General features: G+C 39.9%; 1 protein-coding gene across 2 annotated transcripts in view; it reads left to right on the plus strand.

Annotated features, from left to right (window-relative positions):
- The first annotated feature begins 5,244 nt into the window (after positions 1–5,244).
- The window catches only part of ANKDD1B (ankyrin repeat and death domain containing 1B), a 51,536-nt gene continuing 32,362 nt past the window's right edge, over positions 5,245–24,418 (plus strand). The window contains exons 1-5 of one of the 2 annotated variants that reach the window (XM_036280104.1): positions 5,245–5,318; positions 15,065–15,168; positions 18,121–18,219; positions 21,199–21,297; positions 21,396–21,500. In XM_036280104.1, the coding sequence (XP_036135997.1) occupies positions 15,121–15,168; positions 18,121–18,219; positions 21,199–21,297; positions 21,396–21,500 (351 nt within the window). In that variant the 5' untranslated portion in view covers positions 5,245–5,318; positions 15,065–15,120. Of the gene's footprint in view, positions 5,319–6,447; positions 6,638–15,064; positions 15,169–18,120; positions 18,220–21,198; positions 21,298–21,395; positions 21,501–24,418 lie in introns of those variants that run through there. The other variant, XM_036280103.1, reaches the window with a different exon arrangement.

Raw genomic sequence — 24,418 nt, forward strand, 5'->3', positions numbered from 1 at the left:
ATCACAGTATTATTTTGTGTTAAAAGAATGTTGCTTAACTATGATTATTCATTTGATTTTTTTAATTTAAATTTCTTCTTATGACTATGCACTTGGTCCACTTTAAAAAAATTTTAGTCTAAGATATAAGGTAATTATTTTCTTTTCTTTTGCTTTTATTTATTTATTTTATTATTATTATTTTTTATCAAGGTAATTATCTTCTTATCTAGGACTTTAGTAGTATTTTATTTCTGGCTGTTATGTTTGTACTCTACACAGATCTATAAAGAATAAATTGTACACTCTATTTTTATATAACCTTCTAGAGAAAAATGTATAATTCAAAAGATTAATGTGTATTACAATAGTTCATTTATCTTAGTTCTTACATCTGTCATGTTTTTATTAATATTTATGAAAGAAGACAAACTTAACAGTAAGTAGTTAGCTTAAGTAGTTGCTCCAGATAAGTTTGTGGCATCATTAAGAGTTTTTATTAGAAACAATTACTTAAGTGAAACATGAAGATGGTATTCATTTTGTACTTCTTTAAAGAACCAAATCTTTTGTTCTATTTTTGTTTTCTTTTTTTAAATTGAATTTAGAGAGAGAGAAAACATGGATTTGTTGTTCCACAACACAGTTGTTGTGCTATGTTCTTGATTGTGTGATTTACTTATGTAAATTCTATAAAAAATTAAGTTCCATGAGACACTGATTTAATGTATTGAAAAGTAGATAGCACCATATTTGTTCTCTGTCTTGCTTCAAGTTTATTTTTATTGTGTTTTCAACATTAAATACTAAATTATTTTCATTTAGATGATTTATGGAATGTTATTCAGTCATATTTAATAATTCAAAATAAAATTTTAAATATTTAGTTGATCTTTTAGCCAATGGAAATGGTTTCCTTCCTTTCCAATCTTTTACCACCTCAGTGCTTTTACTCTTATTTTCTTTGCCCAGAATTCTCTTCACATCCTTTTCTATCTGTTTTATCTAATACATCCAACTTATTTTCTTTTCATTGTAATTTCCCTTTAGGAGTATTTTTAGAAAATACAGCAAAGCTACAAAGTATAAGCACCCATCATCTTATCTACTTACAGGGTCAAAATATAAAGAAGCACCTTATTGTAACAATAACTGTGGGGAAATCTAGTATCCAGAGTATATAATTCAGAATACATAAATGACTTCAATGAATCAGTAAAAAGACAGACAGCCAGTGGAGATTTGGATAAAAGACTTTCACTTGACATAAAAAGAAATATAAATGGCCAAGAAACATGCAAATACTCTCAGTCACATTAGTAATAGGGAAATTAAAAGTAAAAACACAAAGAGGTATCATTACATTCCTACCAGATGCACAAAAAGGAAAGGGTCCATTGATGATATTAAGTTCTAGTCATGATGTGGAGCAACATAAACTCTTACTTTGAAAACAATCACTTTGGAAAACAGTTTGCCCTTCTTTAGTAAGTTTGAAGATGTACACACTCAACAACCCAGCAACTGTACTCCTGAATATGCGCACCTCTGCTAGTATTTTCTATTTGTCCTCCAGATGATTCTTTGCCCTTTAGTACTCTGCTTTATGTCCAGCAAGGTATCATAGCAGTGGGAGAGCACAGCAGAAGATTTGAAGGAAGAAGAAACATGAAGTTGGGTATTTATTTCTTCATATTTATATTTATATTTACATTTAATATGGCCCAGCCAGTGAGGCTCAGTGGTTGAATGTCCACCCATGTACCACGAGGTCACTGGTTCAATTCCCAGTCAGGGCACATGCCCAGGTTATGGGCCAGATCTCCACTGGGGAGCATGCAGGAGGAGGTCAGTTTATGTTCTCTCTCATCGATGTTTCTAACTCTCCCTCTTCCTTCCTCTCTCTCTAAAATCAATAAAGAAAAAAATGAAATTGGATATGTTTTTAAATGTCTAATAGATATATTTCTTTCATTATAAAGCAGAATCAGTACATGTTATACTTTCAACAATAAAGATAAAATTTTTAAAATCAGTTAAAAAGGAAATGCCATCCTACACCAACATTTTGAGTTTTTCTCCTAATACTCTAATGCTACAGCTTTCATCAGCATTTGGCTTTCCCACATCCAGGTAGGAAGACAAAGAAGTGAAAATTATAAAAGGGCAACAAATTTGTCCCATTTTAAGGAGCTTTCCTGGAAGCCCCACATACCTTCCACTATAAGGTAACTGATAAGGCTTCCTCATATTAGAGGGAGCCTGGAAATGTAGTTTTTAGTTGGGTACATTTCTATCCTAAACAGAATTGGTTATGTTACTAATTCTGCCTGACCCATAAAAATTCCTATAGAAAACTATAAATTATCATATTTAATGGTGAAATTTTAGAAGCCTGTTTTAGGAATAACACAAGGGTGCCTTCTATTAGTTTGTTGGATATCCTAGCCAATTTAATAAATAATATGAATGAAAACTGGAAACAGCCCAGCCAATGTGGCTCAGTGGATTGAGCATCACCCCATAGATTGAGAGGTCCCGGTATTTGAGGTCAGGGCACATGCCCAGGTTGAGGGCACGATCCCCACTAGGGGGCATGCAGGAGGCAGCCAATCAATGTTTCTCTCACGCTGATGTTTCTATTTCTCCCTTCCTGTCTCTAAAAAAAATCAATAAAAACTTATTTAAAGAAAACTGGAAACAAAAATAAAACTGTCAGATGGTGTGCTTTTCTACAATTTAAAGTATATATATATATAATCAGCCCAGTTGGTGTGGCTTCTTGGATTGAGCGTCATCCCAGGACTGAGTTCCCAGTTCGATTCCAGATCAGAGCACATACCTGGGTTGTGGGCTCCATCTCCGGGGGGAGGGGGGGAGGGGGCATGCAGGAGGCAGCCGATCGATGTCTCTCTCACACATCAATGCTTCTATCTCTCCCTCTCTCTCTAAAAAATAAAAAACATTTAAAAAAATTTTAATCTATATTTCATAAAAAAGTTCAACAAGGTTATGACTACAGGATCAACATACAGAATGAGTAGAATTCCTATACCACCACAATCAATTAGAAGATATAATAAAAATAATCTTTTACATGACAGCAATCTACAAGGTACCTAAAGGGCAGGTGGGGAATCTATTAAAATAAGTGCAAGAACTTGAGAACTACAAAATATTACTGAAAATTGAACAGTACATCTGAATTAAATGAAAAGAGTAACCCTGTTCATGATAGGAAAGATGGCTACCTTAAATCTCTTCTCCCAAATTATTCTATAAATTCAGTGAAATTCAAAGAAAAGAATCCCTGATGGATTTTCTTGGAAGTTAAATAGATCCTATATATTGTATGGAGGAGCTAAGACCCAAGAATAAGGTAGGACAGATCCTATTACATATCAAGATTTATTATAAAGCTATAGTAATAAGTATTGGCATGGGTATGGACATTTTAGATAACGCAGTACAAAAAGTACTGGCAAATAAATGGTGCTTGCATGCTTGGTTACCCATAGAGAAAATATAAAATTTGATCTCTACCTTACTATGTGATGAGCCAGAGACTACCCTCAGGCCAGATAAGTTGTTAGAAGGTCTTGCAGAAGTCAAAACAGCTGTTATACTCATGGTTACAGTTTGTTACAATGAATGAAGATACATATAATCAGCAAAGGGAAAGGCAAGTGGGCAAAGTCCAGGAGAGATCGGACACAACACATGCAGTAAAGTGTTGCCACCCAGGGAACCCCACCCAACCCTGGAGTCCAGAGTTTTTACTCAGCCATCTATTGTTGGATTCTGTCTACCCCTTATAGAGCCTCCTGAAAACATTTCTTTCCATTCCTTTTTCAAGCCCTATCAGTTGCCTAAACTCTGGCCTTACATCCGATTTCTCAGCTTTCCCTCTCTCAGCCATCTTGTGCATTTTTTGCAGACTAGCCATAAACAGCACTTTCATAATGTCACTCGTATTTCAGAAACAAAAAAAGATTTCAAAATCTCTCTACTCTCTCCAGGATCAGTAGGGAGGTGAGAAAAGGAGAGCTGCCCTGACTGGTTTCACTCAGCAGTTAGAGCTCTGGCCGTGGAACCAAAGTCTTGGGTTTGATTCTAGTCAAGGGCACATACTCCGTTGTGGTTTCAGTCCTGGCCCTGGTTGAGATCATGTGGGAGGCAACCAACCGAAGTGTCTCTCTCATGTTCATGTTTCTCTCTCTCTGTCCCCCCCAGCCCCACCCCACTCTATCTGAAGATAAATGGAAAAATATCCTCGGGTAAGGATTAATAATAATAATAATAATAATAAAGAGAAATGAATGGAGAGTTGATTTTCACTGAATGATGAATTCTGTGGTGTAAATACCATGACTGATTTTAAGCTGTGGACATGCAACCTGTTCTCACAAAATTCCTGAAAATTCACCAATCTGTTCTTGCAAACCAGTACAAACTAGCTTCCACATATCACTGTCCATGATGCACACTGGGCTTGGCATTCAAGACCAATCAAATTATACTGTATAGCTTGTAGTTTCCTGAATAGAACAAGCTATTCCTCCCTTCTGGAATTATGCTCAAGTGTTCCCTCTGCCCAGAATGTGCTTCCTGAATGCCCCTTTGGCCTCTCCAACTATACACAGCTACTCTTCTTTCCACCTTCAGGAAAGGGTCTCTACCCTCCAGAAAAACTGACCAGACACTCCTTTGTGTTCTTGTTTCTCTGTGAAGACCCTGAAACATTCTTGGCTGTGGTCTCTCCCTACCAGATCCTGGGCTGTCTTACACTATCTCTGAATTCCAAGCGTGAAGTGTAAGGCCTGGCACTTAATAGGTGTTAACAATCATTTTGTTGATGCATAAATGAATGATGTGTGCCCAAAAAGTGGTTGTCTATTACTATCTTACTATTTTTTCCTCGGAAGATGTAGGTGAATGTACTCAAGCTGGGCCCTAAGAGACAGGTATTTCAGAAAGAGGGAATTGCATTTCTTTTTCTTTTTTGGATAATGGCTTGCTTTATAAATGTTTTATTACTTTTCCTTTTGGGGTGGCTTGGAACTACTTGGGAGAAGGCTCAAAATATGACAATTAACCTAAAGCTAAAAAGTGCTTTTTGAGGAAATATTCCATTTTGGAAACCGTATCTGGTGCCTGGTGCTGATTTTTTTTTTTTTTTAAGTAACACTCCATTTAACAGCAGTAATATGTTTGAACATACCTGCCAGGATTTTGGTGAACTTCACAGAGAGGTGGTGTTTATTTCCCTGGAGCACAAAATGTTCTTTTGCTTTGTAATATAATTGGGTTAACAGTTCAAGAAAACCTCAAATGACATGGTGAGTATTGGAAACATGATTTCATTTTTTAAACAAACCACAATATTGAACTGTCCCCCTTACAAGTGTGAGTTAATTTATGACAGTCTTAGTATCTCATTGTTGCTGTCTACAGGAGGCTCAGAGAGACAAGATAATTCAGAGGTGCTACCCTTTCTTTCTCACTACAGTCTCCTAAATTTATTATAATTTCAAACGCTCACATGCATATACATAAATCACACACACGCACACACACATACACCTCTGCCAAACCCATATCTACTAATGAATTCTATTTTTGTGGTGCCTCTTGAAAACATCCACCACATTCCATCCTTTTGTCAAGCCTTTAGCAGTTGCCTTATCTCCGACCTTCCAACTCATTTTTCAACTTTCATCAGTTTCTTTGCCTTTCTAAACCATTGTGTATATTTTTATAGGCAACGCTCCCCTAATATCACTATGTCCGCCCGCGCGTGCGCATGTGTGTGTACACATACGAAAAAGGTGGGTTAGTTCTGGAGCCAAATCTAGTTTTGTTACGAGGGCTCAATTTTTTTTTCTCTCCTAGAATGTGCTAAACTTCCCGTTTGACCCCTGAACCCATCCCTCAGGTGTGAGATGGTTTTATTTGGTTTTGTTGTAATTATTGTACACAATATGGGATGCAGGGCAGAGATCCTGGTTGTCCTTCGATATTCTACTTTTCTGGTACATTATTAGAATGTTAGCTAGGCACGCAATTGCCCAAAATAGATGACTGTATTTAGTCTTTATTTTATAAACCACTAAGAAAGGGATAATCCCGAAGATGAGGAGTCCAATAAGTTGCAACTGCATTAAGGTGTACTGAGAGTGTCACTGAATCCAAAAGAAAATTGTGGAAGCCCATGCAGAAAGCGTTCACTATTGAGGTTCCAGTAGTGTCGGTGTGAGTTCAGCCTCCGCAGTTCTCCGGGTACGAGGAGCCGCTGAGGAAGGAGCTGGGAGTCTCCTCACAAGGCTCGACTTCAGGTGAAACCGAAGCGGTCACGCGCCCGCCACACCTGAAGGCGGACCTCGCGCCCGCCCGGCCGCTGCCCGGACACCGCCGGACTCGGAGCGGCCGCCCGCCGCCTCCGCCGCGCGCTCTGAGCCCGCGGGGCACATGGACCCCGCGGCGCGCACCCCGGGGCGCAGGGCGGCAGTCAGGGCGCTGCTGCTCGCCGCGGCCGCCACCGCGAAGGGCGTCCGGGCAGACGTGAGGGGCGCGGCGGCCCGGCCCCGGGGGGACCCGTGCGGGAGCCCTAAGCAGGAGCGGCCTCGAGAGGAGGAGGCGGCGGCCGGACACGAGCTCCGTGAGTCCCCCCACGAGGTCTGGGGCACCTGGCGGGGCAGGGCGGTGGGGCAGCCCGCGGAGGGGATTCGTCCCCAAGGGGCGGGCGCAGCGCCTCGGGTTCCGAAGGGAGGCCGCCGGCGCGCACGCTACCCTGCAGACCCCTGTCCTGTACCCCCAGCCCCACACCCGCCAGCCCCAGCCCTGCACCCCCAGCCCTGCACCCGCCAGCCCCAGCCCAGCACCCCCAGCCCTGCACCCGCCAGCCCCAGCCCAGCACCCGCCAGCCCCAGCCCTGCACCCCCAGCCCTGCACCCCCAGCCCTGCACCAGCCAGCACCCGCAGCCCTGCACCCCTAGCCCAGCACCCCCAGCCCCACACCCGCCAGCCCCAGCCCAGCACCCCTAGCCCTGCACCCCAGCCCCGCACCCCCAGCCCCAGCCCAGCACCCCAGCTCTGCACCCCAGCCCCTCACCCCCCAGCCCAGCACCCCCAGCCTTGCACCCCCCAGCTCCAGTTCCCCCGCCCCAGGCTGAGCCTTGCACCCCAATGCGCGGCACACCCTTGAGCGCTCGGACTCAGCCTCGGAATCCACCCCCGCCCACGTTTCGGTTAAATCTGTACTGTGCATGGACGGAAAGTGTTCCTCTTCCCATGAAAGGAAGAGGGTTTTTAGAGAAATGATTCAACTCTTACAAATGAGAGTTTCATGTGCTGTTATCTCATATCCTGACTCACGTACTGATTTACTGTGTGACTTTAAAGAAGTCATTTAATTTTCTGTACTTAAGTTTTCAAAGCATGGAACAGATCAGCTATGCCATGGGAATACGTTTATATCATAAATCAGCAGTTCTCAACCTGTGGGTCGTGACCCCTTTGGGAGTCCAGTGACCCTTTCACAGGGGCTGCCTAAGACATAACAGTAGTAAAATTACAGTTATGAAGTAGCAACGAAAATAATTTTATGGTTGGGGGTCACCACAACAGGAGAAACTGTATCAAAGGGTCATGGCATTAGGAAGGTCTGAGGCACCTTGTTGGAGAGTTTTCAGAAGCTAAGAATATTCCTCTTTGGTCCATTTAAGACTTTTCCCTATTTGGGTTGTTTTTCTACTGTTGGTTTTTGAGAGTTCTTTATATATTGTGAATACAGTTCATTTACCAGATGTGTGACTTGCAAGTATATTCTTCCAGACTATAGCTTTTCTTTTTATTCTCTTAATAGTGCTTTTCACAGAGCAAAGTTTTAACTTTTGGTGAAGTCCTCTTCATCACTGTGTTCTTTTCTGGTCATGCTGTTGATAGTATGTGTAAGAACTCTTTTTTTTTTTTTTTAATTGTTGACAGTATTACAAATGCCTCCCATTCCCATTTTCTCCCTTTTTGCCCCCTATGTGTAAGAACTATTTGTCTATCCCCAGCTTGTGAAATTTTTCTCCTATGTTTTACATTTACATCTATGATCCATTTTCATTTAATTTTGGTATGAAGTTTACATCAAGATTTATATTTTTTTCATTTGGATGTCCAGTTGTTCAAATACATTTTGTTGAAATAATTATCATTTCTGCATTATCAAGGCCTTCAAACCTTTGTCAGAAATCAACAGGCTATATGTTGAGTTTATTTTTAGACTGTATTTTATTCCATTATCATGTGGTATTGATTATTGTTGATTTATGAGAAAATGAAGTAATGTGACTCCAACTTTATTTTATTTATTCAGAATTGTTTGGCTACTCTGTTTCCTTGGCTTTTCACATAAATTTTAGAATCAGCTTGTCTATAGCTACAGAATATCCATCTGGCATTTGATTGAATTGCATTAAATCTATAGATCAATTTGGGAAGAACTGATATCTTTGCAATGTTAAGTCTTCCAACCCATGACATAACATATCTTTTAATTTATTTAGGTATTTTTAAATTTCTTTTATCAGTGTTTTGTATCTTTTTTGTTTTTGTTCTTTTACTTGTTTTGTTGGATTTATACTAAGAATTAAAATATCTAGCCCTGGCCGGTTTGGTTCAGTGGTTAGAGCGTCGGCCTGCGGTCCTGAGAGACCTGGGTTCGGTTCCCGCTAAGGGCACATACCTCGGTTGCAGTTTGTCCCCGACCCTAGTCGGTTGTGCGGGTGGCAGCCACTCGATGTGTTCCTTTCACATCGATGTTTCTCTCTCTCTCTCTGTTCCTCTCTCTCCCTCCCACTCTACCTGAACAAAAAATGGAAAAATGTCCTCAGGTGAGGATAAAAAAAAATAATAATAAAATAAAAAATCTATTGTAACTGGCATTGTTTTTCATAATTTGGTTTCAGTGTGTTGATTGCCAGTATAGAGAAATATATTTTAATTTTAAGTGTTAAGCTTGTACCCTGCAACTTTGCTAAACTCACTTATTAGTTCTAGAGCTATTTTGTACATTCCGTTGGATTTTATATGGAGAAAATCAAGTTGTCTACAACTAGACTAGAGACAGTTTGATTTCTTGCCAATCTGTATGCCTTCTTACTTACCTTTACTGCTTTATTGCATTGGATTTTCAGCACAAAGTTTAAAAGGAAGAGTAACCGTAAACATCTCTATTCCTGATCTTAGAGGCAAAGAAAGTGTTCAGTCTTTTATGATTAAGCATAGTATTAGCTGTCAGTTTTTTGTGGATGCCCTTTATCAGGTTGACAGAGTTCTCTTCCATGCCGAGGTCGGAGGGGTCTTGATTTGTTCTGGGACATACCAAAGAGGGACAAGGAACTGAAACTGGAACTTCCCTACCAGTGGATTAATACATAGGGTCAAGGAGCTGGGATCAGCAGAATAAGCTAAGACAAGTCTAGCCTAACTGGCAGAATGCATTAGCTAAAGCACATGACAGAGTGGGCAGTTTGGATCTCTACTTCATCAGTCTACTCTCCTGCTGACACCCTGGGCACATGCAATGACTGAAAGCTTGGAGTTTTGATTCAGACTTCCTGGAATGATATATCATTTATTATCTTTAAGATGTGAGCAAGTGGCTCTCTCCCTCTCTATGTGTAGGTGCACGCGTGTGCACGTGTACGCACACACACAGGTTATGTGAACACACAGCAAGATGGAAGCTGCCTACAAACCAAGAGAAGAGGCCTCATAATGAATCTACCTTGCTAGTACCTTGATTACAGACTTCCCAGCCTCCAAAACTGTGAGAAATAAATTTCTGTTGTAAGCCACCCTATCTATGGTATTTTGTTATGGCAGCTCAAGCTATGACAGTGTAATTTTCATCATGTAATACATACCTTTAAATAGAACTCTTTGGACACATGTCCATAGAATAAATTCCTTGAACTGAAACTGTGCGCATGTTTTCTATGCTGCTCACTCTGGGACCAAGGGACTAACCCAGAGTCCTGTTTCATGATCCTTCTCCTTCATGCTCACCAACATTTTTAAAAAAAAATATTTTTTATTGATTTTTAGACAGGGAGAGAGAAAGAGAAGTATCCCAAATGGAACAACCATTAGCTGCCTCCAGCACACCCCCTACTGGGGATTGAGCCGGGCATGTGCCCTGACCGGAAATCGAACCAGCAACCTTTTGGTTCATGGGAGACTCAACCAACTGAACCACACCAGCCAGGGCTTGCTCACCGACATTTTGAGTTACTATTTTTTAAATTACTACCATTTTGAAAGTGATAATTCCATCCTACCAACTATTCTATTTGCATTTCTTTGCTTACTAATTTTAAACTTTTTTTGAAGTCTCAGTTTTTCTTATCTATAAGATGGGAGTGATAATGCCTACTCCATCAGATTGTCAATTTTATAAAAACCCTAGGGTTCTCCAACAGGTGGAAATCAAGCAGAGGAGAAGAGCCAATAAAAGAGACTGGGAAGCAGCAAGTGGTCTAACAGAAGTCTGGAGAGGAACATGTTACAAATAGAGTGTGGTCCTCTGTGTCAAATCTGCCATCAGTTCAATGCACAAGACAGATAGCAATGACTGGATTTTGACAAATCTTGATCTTGACCCTAACAAGAGCAATTTCAGTAGAGTGATGAGAACAAAGTCTGATTAGCATGGGTGGAGACAAGACGGTGAGATGAGGAAGTAGAGTCAGCAATTATAGAACACTTGTAGTTTGGGGATTATAGGAGGTTGAGAAGTGGAGTGGCTGTTGGAAAGCAATGTGAAGGTAAGAGACAATTTGGGTTTTTCTCTTTTACACTGAAGGTATTATATAGCATTGCTGTGTATTTTGAGGTGAATGATTAAATGATGCAGAGGAGAAAGGAGATACAGTGAAACCTTGATATAATGGACTAATTTAGGCAAGGCAAGGGGGTGTTCATTAAAGCTGAAACTCTGTTATATAATAAAATATGTTTCCCGAATGCATAGGTTAAAAAATTGACAAACTAATTTACCTGTAGACATGTTTGTGTAATTAAAGTTGAGTATGTATGAAGAGTTTAATTTCACAGAAAAGTTTTCTATATGTATTACAGTAATTTGAAATTTATACTGAATAGGTCTAATAAGTGCATGCATTCACCAGTCACTGAGAGTAAACAAATACCCACATTAAAACTGCTGCAGAAAGTCACACCATGCAACAACAGAATTGATTACTGTGTGCAATTCGGGGTGAACATGTGCTGATCATTTGCTGAACACTGTTTACAAGCAGTGACTCTTGGATTTAAATATGTAGACTATAGTTGTAGATATGTAATATTTATTTATGTCGGTGAAAACTACATTGTTTTTTCCAACATATGGCATATTCGCTAAAATTTGATAACAGTAACAGTGAAGCCTGGCCAGTGTGGCTCAGTGGATTGAGCATTGTCCCATAGACTGAGAGGTCCTGATTCAGTTCCTGGTTAGGGCACATGCTGGGGTTGTGGACTTGATCCTCAGTAGGGGGTGTGCAGGAGGCAGCCAACCGATGTCTCATAATTTAATTTAATTATAAGCAAATCTTGCTTAAAAGCATTTTAAAGCCTAGCCGGTGTAGCTCAGTGGTTGAGTATCGACCCATGCACCGAGAGGTCACCAGTTCAATTCCTGGTCAATGCACATGCCCATGTTGTGGGCCAAATCCCCAGCGGGGGGCATGCAGGTGGCGCCCAATCGATGTTCTCTCTCATCGATGTTTCTGTCTCTCTCTCCTGTCCTCGCTAAAATCAATAAAGAAAAAATAATTAAAAAGAAAAAGCGTTTTAAAAATAACAGGGTATCAATTTTTACATATGATTTGACCAGAATTTTGGTCCATTAAATCCGAAATTTGTTAAATTAAGGTTTGCAAAATCAGGGTTTACTATGGTGTCTAGGAAAACTGATATATGAAATAATTGATGAGAATGGGTGGGATTTAGAGCCCAACTGGAGGGGTTGGCCTTGGGTAGGTACAGGGATGCTTCATTGGTTGTAACAATAATACAAGCAGAGAGTGTGTACATAGGTAGGTAGACATGTGGGAAGATGTAGGAATTCCTATCTGATTGCTTATACTTTCTCTATGCAGTGTTATAAACTGAGACTTAGATGATGGTAATGGTAGACAATAAGGTAAATTAGTAGATTGGGTATTTGAAGAGAAAGAAAAGGGCATGAAACTTTGGGGAATGGAAGACTAGGGAAATGTGGTAGGATAGCTGTGCTGAGATCCTACTTGAGATTAGTGGGTAAAAAAATTAGGAATTTGTTAGTTATCTGTTGCATGTTAATATGTGTATTAGTCAGGATTGACTAGCTTTATCTCACAGTTCTTGAGGCTAGAAGTCCAAGATCAATGTATGAGCAGGGTTAATTTCTATTGAGACATCTCTCCTTGGCATGTAGATGTTCTCTTCTCCTTGTGTCGTCAAATAGTCTTACCTCTGTTGTGTCTGTATCCAATTTCTTCTCTTATAAGGATAGTTAGTCATATTGGATTAGGGCCCATCTTAATGACCTCATTTTTACTTAATTACCTCTTTGAAAAACCTCCAAATACAGTCACATTTTGAGGTACTGGGGGTTAAGACTTACTTCAAATTATGAATTTGCCCTGGCCAATTTGGCTCAGTGGTTGGAGCATCGGCCTAGGGACCAGAGAGTCCCAGGTTCAGTTCCTGCTAGGGACACATACCAAAAAAATAAATAAAAAAAAGACAAATTATGAATTTTGAGGGAACACAATTCAGTCATAATTTAAACACATGGTTTCCAGGGTTGACAAGACAGGGCAAGAGAGACCTGGAGGGTGACACAGGAGCTTTGCACTGACTCAGCCCCAAAGTGACACACCATCATTTCTGCTCCCAGTTCATTGGGCATACCTCACCTAACTGCATCTAGGGTGGGATGTGTACTCATCCATGTGTTCAGAAAGGATAGGAGAACCAGATATTGATGAATACTAGCAGTGTCTACCACAGCATGGTTGTGTATTTTATTCCAGTACTAGTTAGCTGTTCAGGTGCAAAAATGGAGGACATAGCAGTGGGGTTTAACCTCAGAATTAGGATTCTGACTAGCTAATCTGACGAAGGAAGAGAGTGGTGAGGGAGGTTAGGGTGTTTGCATGGATGTAATTTCAAAGATAGACTGTGGAATCCAAACTAGGTAAGGAGGGAAGTAAGAACATTGGGGATGACTAATATGAAACGATGGTGAGAACAGTAGATTGCAGTACGTGATGAAATTGCAGAATTTCTGGAGTGGGAGAACTAGAGCTGAATGGATGAGGTGGTGTTCAGAGAATGGGATTATTGCAGATGTCAGAGGTAGTGTGTTGAGGATGCTCAGGTCAAGCGTATACCCCTGAAATTGGGTGGCTAAGGTCAGATAGAGGGAAAGATTATACGAGTCAGGGGAGTCAGGGAACTGAGAGAGTAAGGTGCTGAATTAATCATATTTACGAATGTTGAAGTCACAGAGTGGTAACAAGAGTAGGGGTGGAAAGGAAGAGAGGGATCCAGGTGATAGAAAGAATGAAGATACTCCCTGGTCTTTGAATGGACTTGATGGCATTCTAAAGAATCTTTGGCAGATATAGGAAAACTACTTGGTAACACATCTATGAAACCTCTGTTAGAGCCCTTTCTTTTTGGAGATGATCTATTGTTGATTTCACATTGTTCTGATTCTGACTGTATCCTTCCATGTTGAGGTTATCCCGTGAGCCCTCTAGCTCCCCTTCATGACGATAAATTAGTAAATCGCGAATCTTCTCTATGCTAGGTAATGAAACCGACCCTCTGAATGTGTATATGTGTGTGATATGTAATGTTTATAGTGGGTGTGAATCTACTTTTATCTCCTTTCATATAAATGAGAATAAAACATGTTCATCCCTTTTAGCCTTTGTATACATTTTTATGATGTGCTATATATTATCTTATTTTTAATTGAATTTATTGGGGTGACATTGAGTAATACAATTATACAGATTTCAGATATATAATTCTACGATACATCCTCTGTATATTATATTGTGTGTTTACCATCCCAAGCTAAATCTCCTTCCATCACCATTTATCCTCCTTTTACCTTCTCTCTTCCCCACCCTCCACACACACCCCCTTACCTCTGGCAATCACCATGCTGTTGTCTGTGTCCATGAGTCTTTCTCTTTTTCTTTGCTTAATCCTTTCACCCTTCTTACCCAGTCCCCAACCCCTTCCCCTCTGACAGGTGTCAGTCTGTTCTCTGTATTCATGAGTCTGTCTCCACTTTTTAAATTGATTTTGATAATTAGATTCCACATATAAGGGAAATCCTATGGTACTTATCTTTCTCTGACTGGCTTAATACTCTCCAGGTTCATCCATGCTGTCACAAAAGGTAAGATTTCTTTCTTTTTTACAGCCTAGTAGTATTCTATTGTGTAAATGTACCACAGCTTTTTTATCTACTTATCTACTGATGGGCACTTGGGCTGCTTCCAAATCTTGGCTATTGTAAATAACAAAGCAGTGAACATAGGGATGCATATATTCTTTCAAATTTTCCTTTCAGGATGTGCTGCATTTTAAAGTTTTGTTTTGGCAGGCCTGGCATCTGCACAAGGTACTGCAGACAACAATTTTATCTCTGTATGGAGCATTTGGGCTCCTCCCAGTCTAATCTTGTACAAACATTTTACAAACAACACCCCTGGGAAGTCCTTGGCCGCCCTCCAACCTCCTAAAGCTTGATACATTGTGGACTTCAGGGTGGTCCTCGGGAACAATGTTTTGTTTGGGACCAGGAATATTTTAAGTGTGTAAAAACACTTGTAGAGCAAGGAGAAAGTGCAATCTTAACACCACAGCTTTAGAAAATATTGAAGGAGAGTTCAGAATGGCAGAAGGAGAAAGGCTCAAGGCTGTTGTTTCAAGTCTTGAGAGTTAAAAGTTTTATCAAATGAGGTTTGCGTTTTCTTCATCCCCCTTAAAATTCCCTCATTCATACTTGCTTGTTTGCTTTCAGTATTGCCAAATGAGAGAAGCTTCCAGAATGCGGCTAAAAGCAATAATTTGGATCTTATGGAGAAGCTGTTTGAAAAGAAGGTTAACATTGATGCTGTGAACAATGTGAGTAGAATTCACAGATGTGACAGTGCCTACTCGAAAGGTGGCTTGGGTTTACACAGGTCAACTGAAATATAATGGAAATAAAAACGATTATGCTGGATGAGATAAGGGAGATCTCCTCTGTTGGTAATTCCAGAGTGTTTATGCTAAAGGTAAAATTAAGCACTGAAATAGGCTCTGGGTGTTTTAATTTATCTTAGTAGAGGTAAAGTGCACGAGGTCTTTGTGCAAAGTCTGTGAGTGGGCAGTAAAGCCAACCATCAATGTTGTGGGCCTGGACTTGGTCTAGATTATGGCTTGTGGATGACTTTGGCCTCACACATTCTGGAAAGGCAAAACATCTTTTGCTATACAATCTGGGTTGTTTTCTCTCCAGTTGTGTCCTTTTATTGCTTCTTCCAAATTTAAAATCTAAAGGATAGTATGGGTTTTCATTCTGCTGCTTTTGAAATATAGTACACATGCATGCATGTTGGATTATGGAGCCCTTTCTGAAACCTCGCTCTTACTTAGTTATTCTTCACATGCTTGGGTTTGGAGGAGAAACCCACTGCCAGAATATGAATTTTCTACTACTTGGTTTTGTGGAGATTTCCTGACAGCCCCTCAGAGCAGGGTTTATTAAAGTGAACTGGTTAGGGGTTGTGTCGATTGCTTAGGACAATTTGTGGAGTAGTTCAAGATAGGGATGGCAGAGGTAGATTTAATGTTAAATGAAACAGAAGTTTTAGGGCCCCTACTAAATAGGCCCCTTTCAAGGCACTCAGAGAGTTCTAGCAATATGTTCCCATGGTTATATAATTTTGTAAAATTTGAAAGAGTGAGAAATTTTAACTGTAATTAGTTGAGTTTTTTTGACTCTGGTGTTAAAGAGGGTTCCCTAAAGAGTGTAAACTTCATGCCCTAGCTGGTTTGGCTCAGCGGTTAGAGCGTCGCCAGAGAGACCTGGGTTTGGTTTCCGCTAAGGGCGCGTGCCTCGGTTGCAGTTTGTCCCCAGCCCTGGTTGGTCGTGCAGGTGGCAGCCACTCGATATGTTCTTTTCATGTCGGTGTTTCTCTCTCTCTCCCTCTCTTCCTCTCTCTCCCTCCCACTCTGAACAAAAAATGGAAAAGGTGAGGATAAAAAAAAAAAAGAGTTGTAAACTTCAGGTTCCACAAAACCTGATCTGTCTCAGGCATTGAAGTCATAGAAACTGAAGTCTTTTTTCTTAAGTTCTCATCTGAGGTTACTTTTCCATCGATTTTCAGATAGAGTGGGAGGGAGAGAGAGAGAGAGAGAAACATGAATGTGAGAGAGACACATCGATTGGTCGCCTCCATTATGAGCCCGACCAGGGCCAGGGATCTAACCACAGCCAAGGCACTGCCTTTGACCAGAATTGAACGTGACACTTTTTGGTCCGCGGGCCGATGCTCTAACCGCTGAGCTAAACTAACCAGGGCTATAATTGAAGTCTTGCATCATCTGCAGTGGAAGGATGTTTAGCAGTTGTTCATGAGTGTGTGTGAGGGGGTATGTGTTTATGTGAATGTGGTAATTTATGTATCTATGTGTACATTATGTGCGTGTGTGTGTGTCTGATGTGTTACAAATGTATATAGTATTCGTTGTCTATAGACCTATCCTAGAAAGAAGAAATATAGCAAAGTTTTGTAGCATAACAATTTTAGGGAAAAAAAAAAAAAGGTAAGGAAGAAAGGGAGAAAAAAAATAAGGAAGGATCTTTGAAGCTATCGTTTAGATTAATTATTAAATATATAAAGCAATAATCATTTATCCAAATAGCAGGAAATAGATTCTTCAGTATAATTTTATAACCATTTAAAATGTTTACATACAACTTCCTGATATTTTAAGCCATATTTTTATATTAAAGTACTTGGAGAAATAGTATAACCTAGGCTACTTTAACTTCCATTCACTATGGCGAGTTATTATAAATTCCTGACGAAGTGTATTATACTTTCTAATGACATCTCTTTCAGGCCTTTTTATAGCAAATTGTTGACATGGTTACTTGTAATGTTCCTTAAAATCTGTGATGATAGAGATGAAAAAATGTAGGTGGTTTTATTGAATTATGTTGTTTTGACTTGCATTTTTATTCACAAATAAAGGCAATAGGGGATTATATAAGCCCAAATTTGTGGGAAATGTCAAGATAACTAATGTTTTGTCAGACTTATTTTATCACTAGTTCAGCTACCAAGGAAATCAAATGTTCAATTTAAACAGTTCTCATATTTTTACAATAAATTATTTATGTGAAACATAGGATAGTAAATCAATGCTCAGGAAGCAAAAACTGTCTAAAATATGGGAAATATAACACGAGTTTTACTTATAAGCAAAACATCCATTGTTTGAAACACATTAGACTGTCTCTGGAATCTCGGGAGCACCATGGTGGCTTTCCTTTGCCGCAAACGATATCCATAGCTTTCTTTCTCTTTATCTGGTTCTTTTTCCTCTCTCCCTACCTTCCTTCCTTTCGGAAACAGTTTGTATCAGTAAAATTTACAGTCGAAAAAAATTACCGAAGAAAGACCATAAATGTATTGAAAATCTAGGAAAATTTGTTATACATTATCAGTATATTCTAACCAGAAAACATTTACTGTTATTAATGATTGCATATGGGGAAAAATACAACTTTTACTCTCTAATTGAAATCCATTATATTGTTACAAGCAATGATAGGTTATGCAATGGATTTCAGCTTGGGGCATATCCTCCAGTGGATTGCCAAATTCTCTGATATTATCTGATAATAGAGGTCTAGCAAGATCATGCTAGCCACAATTCTTACTCTTGCAAAGACAAAAACAAAGAGTAGATAAATAATAAAAATTCAAGCACCCTGATAGAAAATTATGGTCGTTCAAGAAACAGGAATCTTAAAAAGGCTAAATAACAATCAGATGACTGAAAACACAAAATATGTTTCCTCAGATGAACCGCACAGCCCTGCATTTTGCAGTGGGAGCAAATCATTTATCTGCGGTGGATTTCTTGCTTAATCATAAGGCCAGGGTGGATGTTGCTGATAAGGTAAGTTCATCTTCCTTTAGTGGAATGAACTGGAACAGAACAAATGTGTGCAGAAATCTGGTCACTTTGTACATTTTTTCTGCAGTGTTCATTTTGGAAAGGTCTCTTTGAGAATATACGTATTATGTGCTCTTTGTATTTGGTGACTGAATTGTTTACCCATTACCTATTGGACTTAGGGTTTTACTTGTTTTCCCATATTAACCTTATGGCCACAATTTCTCTGGTCAGAGAAAAGGAGTCCCATTGTCAGAGTTTTAGATGCTTGCCCAGTCACTGCTGCTATCCTTCCTACCATAGGGTTTCAGCTTTTGGAGTGAGGTTTGCCTGGGGCAGGGCCAGAAGAGAAAAAAGAAACAGGATTTCCCTTCCATCCTCTGTCCTGTAAGGTTCCTCACCCTCTCTGCTTCTTAGACCAGAGAGGGCTTCTCTTGGAGCTCTTTCTGTCTATGCCTTTATCTAGGTGATGAGCCCTGAGTTTGACATGGCAGATCTGCCTTGTGAGTTCTAACACCTATTTGCAAGGAGTCAACAATTGAAACCCTTCACCATCAGGATTTATTCAGTGCCTGTTGTTGGTAGGTCTCAATGCCAGCTCCTGGGGATTCAACTAGATTTAAGTTCTTGCTACTGAAAGTGTGGTCCTCAGACCAGAAGCACTGATATTACCTGGGAGATTCTTAGAAATGCAGACTACTGGGCCCACCTCTGACCTCCTGAATTAGAATCTGCAATTTAACAGGATCCCCAAGTGATTGTGTCTGGAAATACTGGCATGAGATACAGTCTCTGCTTTGAGGGACCTATAATCTACTGGGGGAGCAAGGACCAGGACTGTAACAGATGTGTACCATTCAAGGTACTTGTATGATAAGGATCAAATGCATAGCCCAGATGCTGAGGACTCCAGGTTCAAAGTAGGCAGCATCCTCAAATCTTGGTAACAGACAGACTAGGTAAAAGGAGGCACTTCCTCCAGATGTGAACAAAGGATCCCAGGTGAAGTGCATATGATGCTCAGAGAATAATGACAAGCATCTGCTCTCAGAGTTTCTTATTTCTGGGAAACTCCTCAACTGCCAATGTTCCCAAGGGGAAGTTATTGACCTTATCACCAATGACTAGACTGGTAATGAGGACAGGTTGTCAGTGGTGGTGGGCATTTTACACTTTACGGAGCATCGTGTACCAACCGTGAGTGTAATCCATGACACATGCTCATAAACTGTCTCAGGCGTGTCAGTTTGATATCAGAAGACTTCGTTTGATGACAGTTCTCGTGGGAGAATTGACATCTGTGAACAACGATTCTTTGCCTCTGAGAAACAATGACTCCACTCCAAATTTATGGCTCCAGAGACTCAAGTTGTTTGCAGGTTGAATTCCTGGCCTTTGGGTTTTATGTTCAGTGTTTGAAATCTTTAAGTGTTGGTGGCTTTGAAATTAGGAATGACCTCTTAGGGAAATTTTGAGCTGCTATCAAAACATGATTTATCCTCTATTCCAAATTTGTCTGACCTCTTTTTTGACCATATGTGAAACTGGATTTAGTTATTACTGAATACAGAGCATTAATTGTAAATTAATGGGTGGAACTGTGTTTAGGACATACTTTTTTTTTTATCCTCACCCATTTTTCCATTTTTTATTCGGCTAGAGTGGGGGGGGGGGAGAGAGAGAGAGAGAAACATTGACGTGAAAGGGACACATCGAGTGGTTGCCACCCACGCAACCCAACCAGGGCTGGGGATAAACTGCAACCGAGGTACGTGCCCTTAGCGGGAACCGAACCCGGGTCTCTCTGGACCACAGGCCAATGCTCCAACCGCTGAGCCAAACCGGCCAAGGCAGGACACACTTCTTGAAGAACCTCAAGTAGTTATTGTATATTGTTGTTCCCTGGGGAAAAGAGTACAGAAATGGTGAACATTTTCTGTACACTGGAATTGTATATATTTAAATAGACAATGTAGGCCTAACTGCATAGTATACATCAGCAACAATGCAACATTCCCCACCCCACCCCCACCCCGCCCCAAACATTTTCAATTTACAGTTGGTTGAATGCACAAATGTGGAACCTGCAGATATAGAGGGCTGACTGTGTGTGTGTGTGTGTGTGTGTGTGTGTGTGTATGAGTTTTTTTAGTCATTGCTTGTTTTATTAAAATTGGATTATGTTATATTTTGTCTGCATCCTATTTTCTACATTTTGATAGCTACCTTATGAAAATCGCTCCAGGTTGATTGTTATAGCTCTAATTTGTGATTTTTTTTAATGACTGAATGATGTGTTCCCTAATTTGTTCAGCATTCCGATATTGATGGACATTTACCTTGCTCCCAGTTTTAAGGGTTAAAATTAATACCTTTATTTATATAACATTAGGTCTTAAAACTTATTTTCATGGGATAGATTTCCAGGAGTGGGATTGCTGGTTGTATTTAAAATTTTAATAGAGATTGCCAGATTGCTTCAACTATAATGATTTTATTTCCACTGATACCTTTTTTTGGTACATATTTCAATTGGTTTAATTGCCTTTTTCTTGTTGATTTGGAAGAGTGCTTCATATATTAGAGAAAGTAACCATTTATCTTGATTAAGAAACAGTTAAAGAAATGATCCTTTGTTTATTGACTTTATCATCAGTCTTTCCTTTTATAACTTTTGGATTAAGATACTGTACATTGCAGTCTAGATTTTCTTCTAATATATTTATTGTTTATTTGCTTTTGTGTGTTTGTGGTATGATATAGGACTTAATTTTATTTTCTTCCAGATGGAGAATAACTTGTGTCTGCACCATTTATTTGTTTTCTCCATAGAATTGAAATGTCACCTTTCTTGTATATGAAATTCTTTCCCTATTTCTTAATTTTCAACAGTTGATTATTAACCTGGCTTTTGGTGACTTGAGATCATGTGTTGTGGCTCATCCAAATGATGGATTCTTTTCTTCTCTCTTCTTGGAAAAGCATGGCTTGACAGTAATTCACCTTGCAGCCTGGTCTGGAAGCCTCGAGATCATGCTCATGCTGGTGAGAGCTGGAGCAGACCGGAGAGCCAAGAATCAGGTAGCTATGGGTCACCTCATAAGCTCTCACCTCACAGTGTGGGAAGGGGAGGTCCTGAGATCACTATGTAATTGCCTCTTCTACTCTGCCCTCTTCAGGATGGAATGAATGCCCTCCACTTTGCAGCTCAGAGCAATAATGTGCGCATTGTAGAGTACCTCATTCAAGACCTGCACCTGAAGGACCTGGACCAGCCTGATGAGGTGTGCTTGTTGTGGCAGGACAGGTCTTGCATACACCTCCCCAAATTCCACTTTCTTTCTGCCCCTGCTGAAGATGCCAAGGCAGCCAGCACACACCTGCAGCAAGCTCCTCCGTTGCCCCAGCAGACCATGAGGCTGAAGGGAACTGTGCGTGTTGGCAGTGGCCCTGGCACCTGTATGCGGGAGGGCAGGAAGCAGCAGGGAAGCCACCAGATTCCTTCTTCCTTCTCTACTCCCTCATCCTGGACAGTATCCACCATGTTTGGTATTCAGAATTGGTGACCTCATTTTACTGTAGTATGTCTGATCTTTTTGGAATGTATTTGACCCAAGACTCTGCAGTAATGAGCCATGGAATATAATGCAATTTTACTGTATTTGTCTATATTCCTTTTCTTTTTATAAGGAGATATATAATAACAGCTGCCACTTTTGAGTATTTGTTAGTGTGCTGGGTACAGAGGAAAGCTACTTACATTCATTATATCAGTGAGAGTCTAGGGCCTGGCACACATGGATATTAAATAAATCATTGCTGTATGAATGAATTGTCCTATTCATCTTCACAATAATTCTACAAAGAAGAAAATAGTTTGTTCTTTTTTTTTTTTTTTGGTTAATTCTCACCTGAGGATGTTTTTCCATTAACTTTTAGATAGAGTAGAAGTGGGGGGGGGGGGGGGTGAGAGAGAGAGAGACATCCATGTGAGAGAGACACATAGATTGGTTACCTCCCACACAGATACATGCCCTTGAATGAGAATCAAACCTGTGACCCTTCAGTCTGTGGGCCAACTCTCTGACACTGCCCAAACTCTCTGCCCAAACCAGCTAGGGCAGTTTGCTCATTTTTAAAGGTAAGGAAGTTAAGGCTCAGAGAGGCTAAGTACCTGATCTGAAGTTCCAAAACTAGAAAGTGACAGAGCCAGGATTTGAGTTCAGGTCTGGCTGACTTGAGTCAATGTGGTGTGTTTTCTTCCTTTTCAGATAACTGTGGGCATTGCTCATGTGCTAAGGATGGCCTTTTTCCTGAAATATCTCCTAGGCTTTTTAAAAATAGGGTAGTATTCTCTGTGAGATTAGCACTTTTATTTTGAATGGGAACACCTTTTCACTGTACCTCTAGAACATTATTTTCCATAAAAGTCTCTCTAGAAGTTAATTAGTAATATTTACTTCATTTTACTTCTTTTAACAAACTTTCACAATTTTTTCAGATCTCCATCTTAAAAAACAAAAAAAATAACAAAAACTATCTCTTCAAATAAAGTCTATACATTTCTTTCAATTCCTCTGAGTATGACTAAGCAACTATACTTTTATAGCTTGGAGGCAGAGAGTCTTGGGCTGTGGTCTGAGCATATATTATCTATGTGGTTTTAAGCAAGTTCTCCAAGTGCTGCAAGCCTCAGTATTTCTATCTGTGCAATGAGAATAATAAACCTACTTCATGGTAGCAGCAAGGGAATGATTTGGGGGGTGTTGACCTCCATATAATTTTTTTTCAGCAACACCTCCATTCCTTGCGGTAGACAATTGATATTTTGTTAATTGTATGTAAAAAGACTATGCCAATGAGCTTCGTGGTAAGCCATTCCATCACCCCTTTCCAATCAGATACCACCCCTAAGCCATTCTTATGTAGCAAATATTGGAGCAGCCATTTTGGGAATGCTTAAATGAGTTAATGACTAAATCATTGAACAAAGAGCCTGGCACAATGAAAGTGCTCACTAAGTGGTAGCTATTATAACAATTATTATAGAATAAAGTATACTATCTGATTTCCTCAAACTGATAATCGTAGTCAAATGGCAACTAGTGTCAGGGTAAAGTTGGATCATTCCAGTTTGATGCTAAGTAGGGATGCAGCTTTTGAATGAATGCTATTGGGTTCAATTCAGCAGATACTTTTTTTCAAATTAATTAATTAATTAATTTTTGTTACAGATGTTTCTCCTTTTTCCTCCACTGATTCCCCTCTCCTCCTCTTTCCCCACCCTGTCCCCAGCTTTGTTGTCCATGTCCATTGTTCATGCATACATGCATATGAGTTCTGTGGTTTATCTCTCCCCCACCACTCCCTCTTCTGGGCATTGTCAGTCTGTACCCCACTTCCATGTCTCTGGGACTACCCCATTCCTCAGACTGTTATGTTCATTATATTCCACAAATAAGTGAGATCATATGATACTTGCCTTTCTCTGTTTGGCTTGTTTCATTTAGGATGATACTTTCCAGGTCCCTCCATGTCTTCTCAAAGGATAAGAGATCTTTCTTTCTTATAGCTACATAGTACTCCATTGTGTATATGTACCATTGCTTTTTTATCCGTTTGCCTACTGATGGACATTTGGGCTGTTCCCAGATCTTAGCTATTGTAAATAGTGCTGCTACAAACATGGGGGTACATATATTCTTTCTGATTGGTGTTTCAGGCTTCTTAGGGTATATTCCTAGAAGTGGGATCACTGGGTCAAATGGAAGTTCAATTTTTAAGTTTTTGAGGTAACACCATATTGTTTTCCATAGTGGCTGCACCAGTCTGCATTCCCACCAGCAGTGTACTAGAGTCCCCTTTTCTCCACACCCTCGCCAACACTTGTTGTTTGATGATTTGTTGATGGCGGCCATTCTGATAGGTATCAGGTGATACCTGTCATTGTTGTTTTAATTTGCATCTCTCTGATGATTAGTGATGTTGAGCATTTCTTCATATGTCTCTTAGCCATTTGTATGTCCTGTTTGGAGAGGTGTCTATTTAGTTCCTCTGCCTATTTTTTAATTGGTTTTTTTTGTTTTCCTTTTGTTGAGTTGTATGAGCACTCTCTATATATTGGAAATGAACCCCTTATCTGATATATCATTGGCAGTTATGCTCTCCCATACAGGGGGTTGCCTTTCCATTTTGATGATTG

Source organism: Molossus molossus, unplaced genomic scaffold, assembly GCF_014108415.1.
Source record: "Molossus molossus isolate mMolMol1 unplaced genomic scaffold, mMolMol1.p scaffold_m16_p_3, whole genome shotgun sequence".
Classification (NCBI taxonomy): Eukaryota; Metazoa; Chordata; class Mammalia; order Chiroptera; family Molossidae; genus Molossus; species Molossus molossus.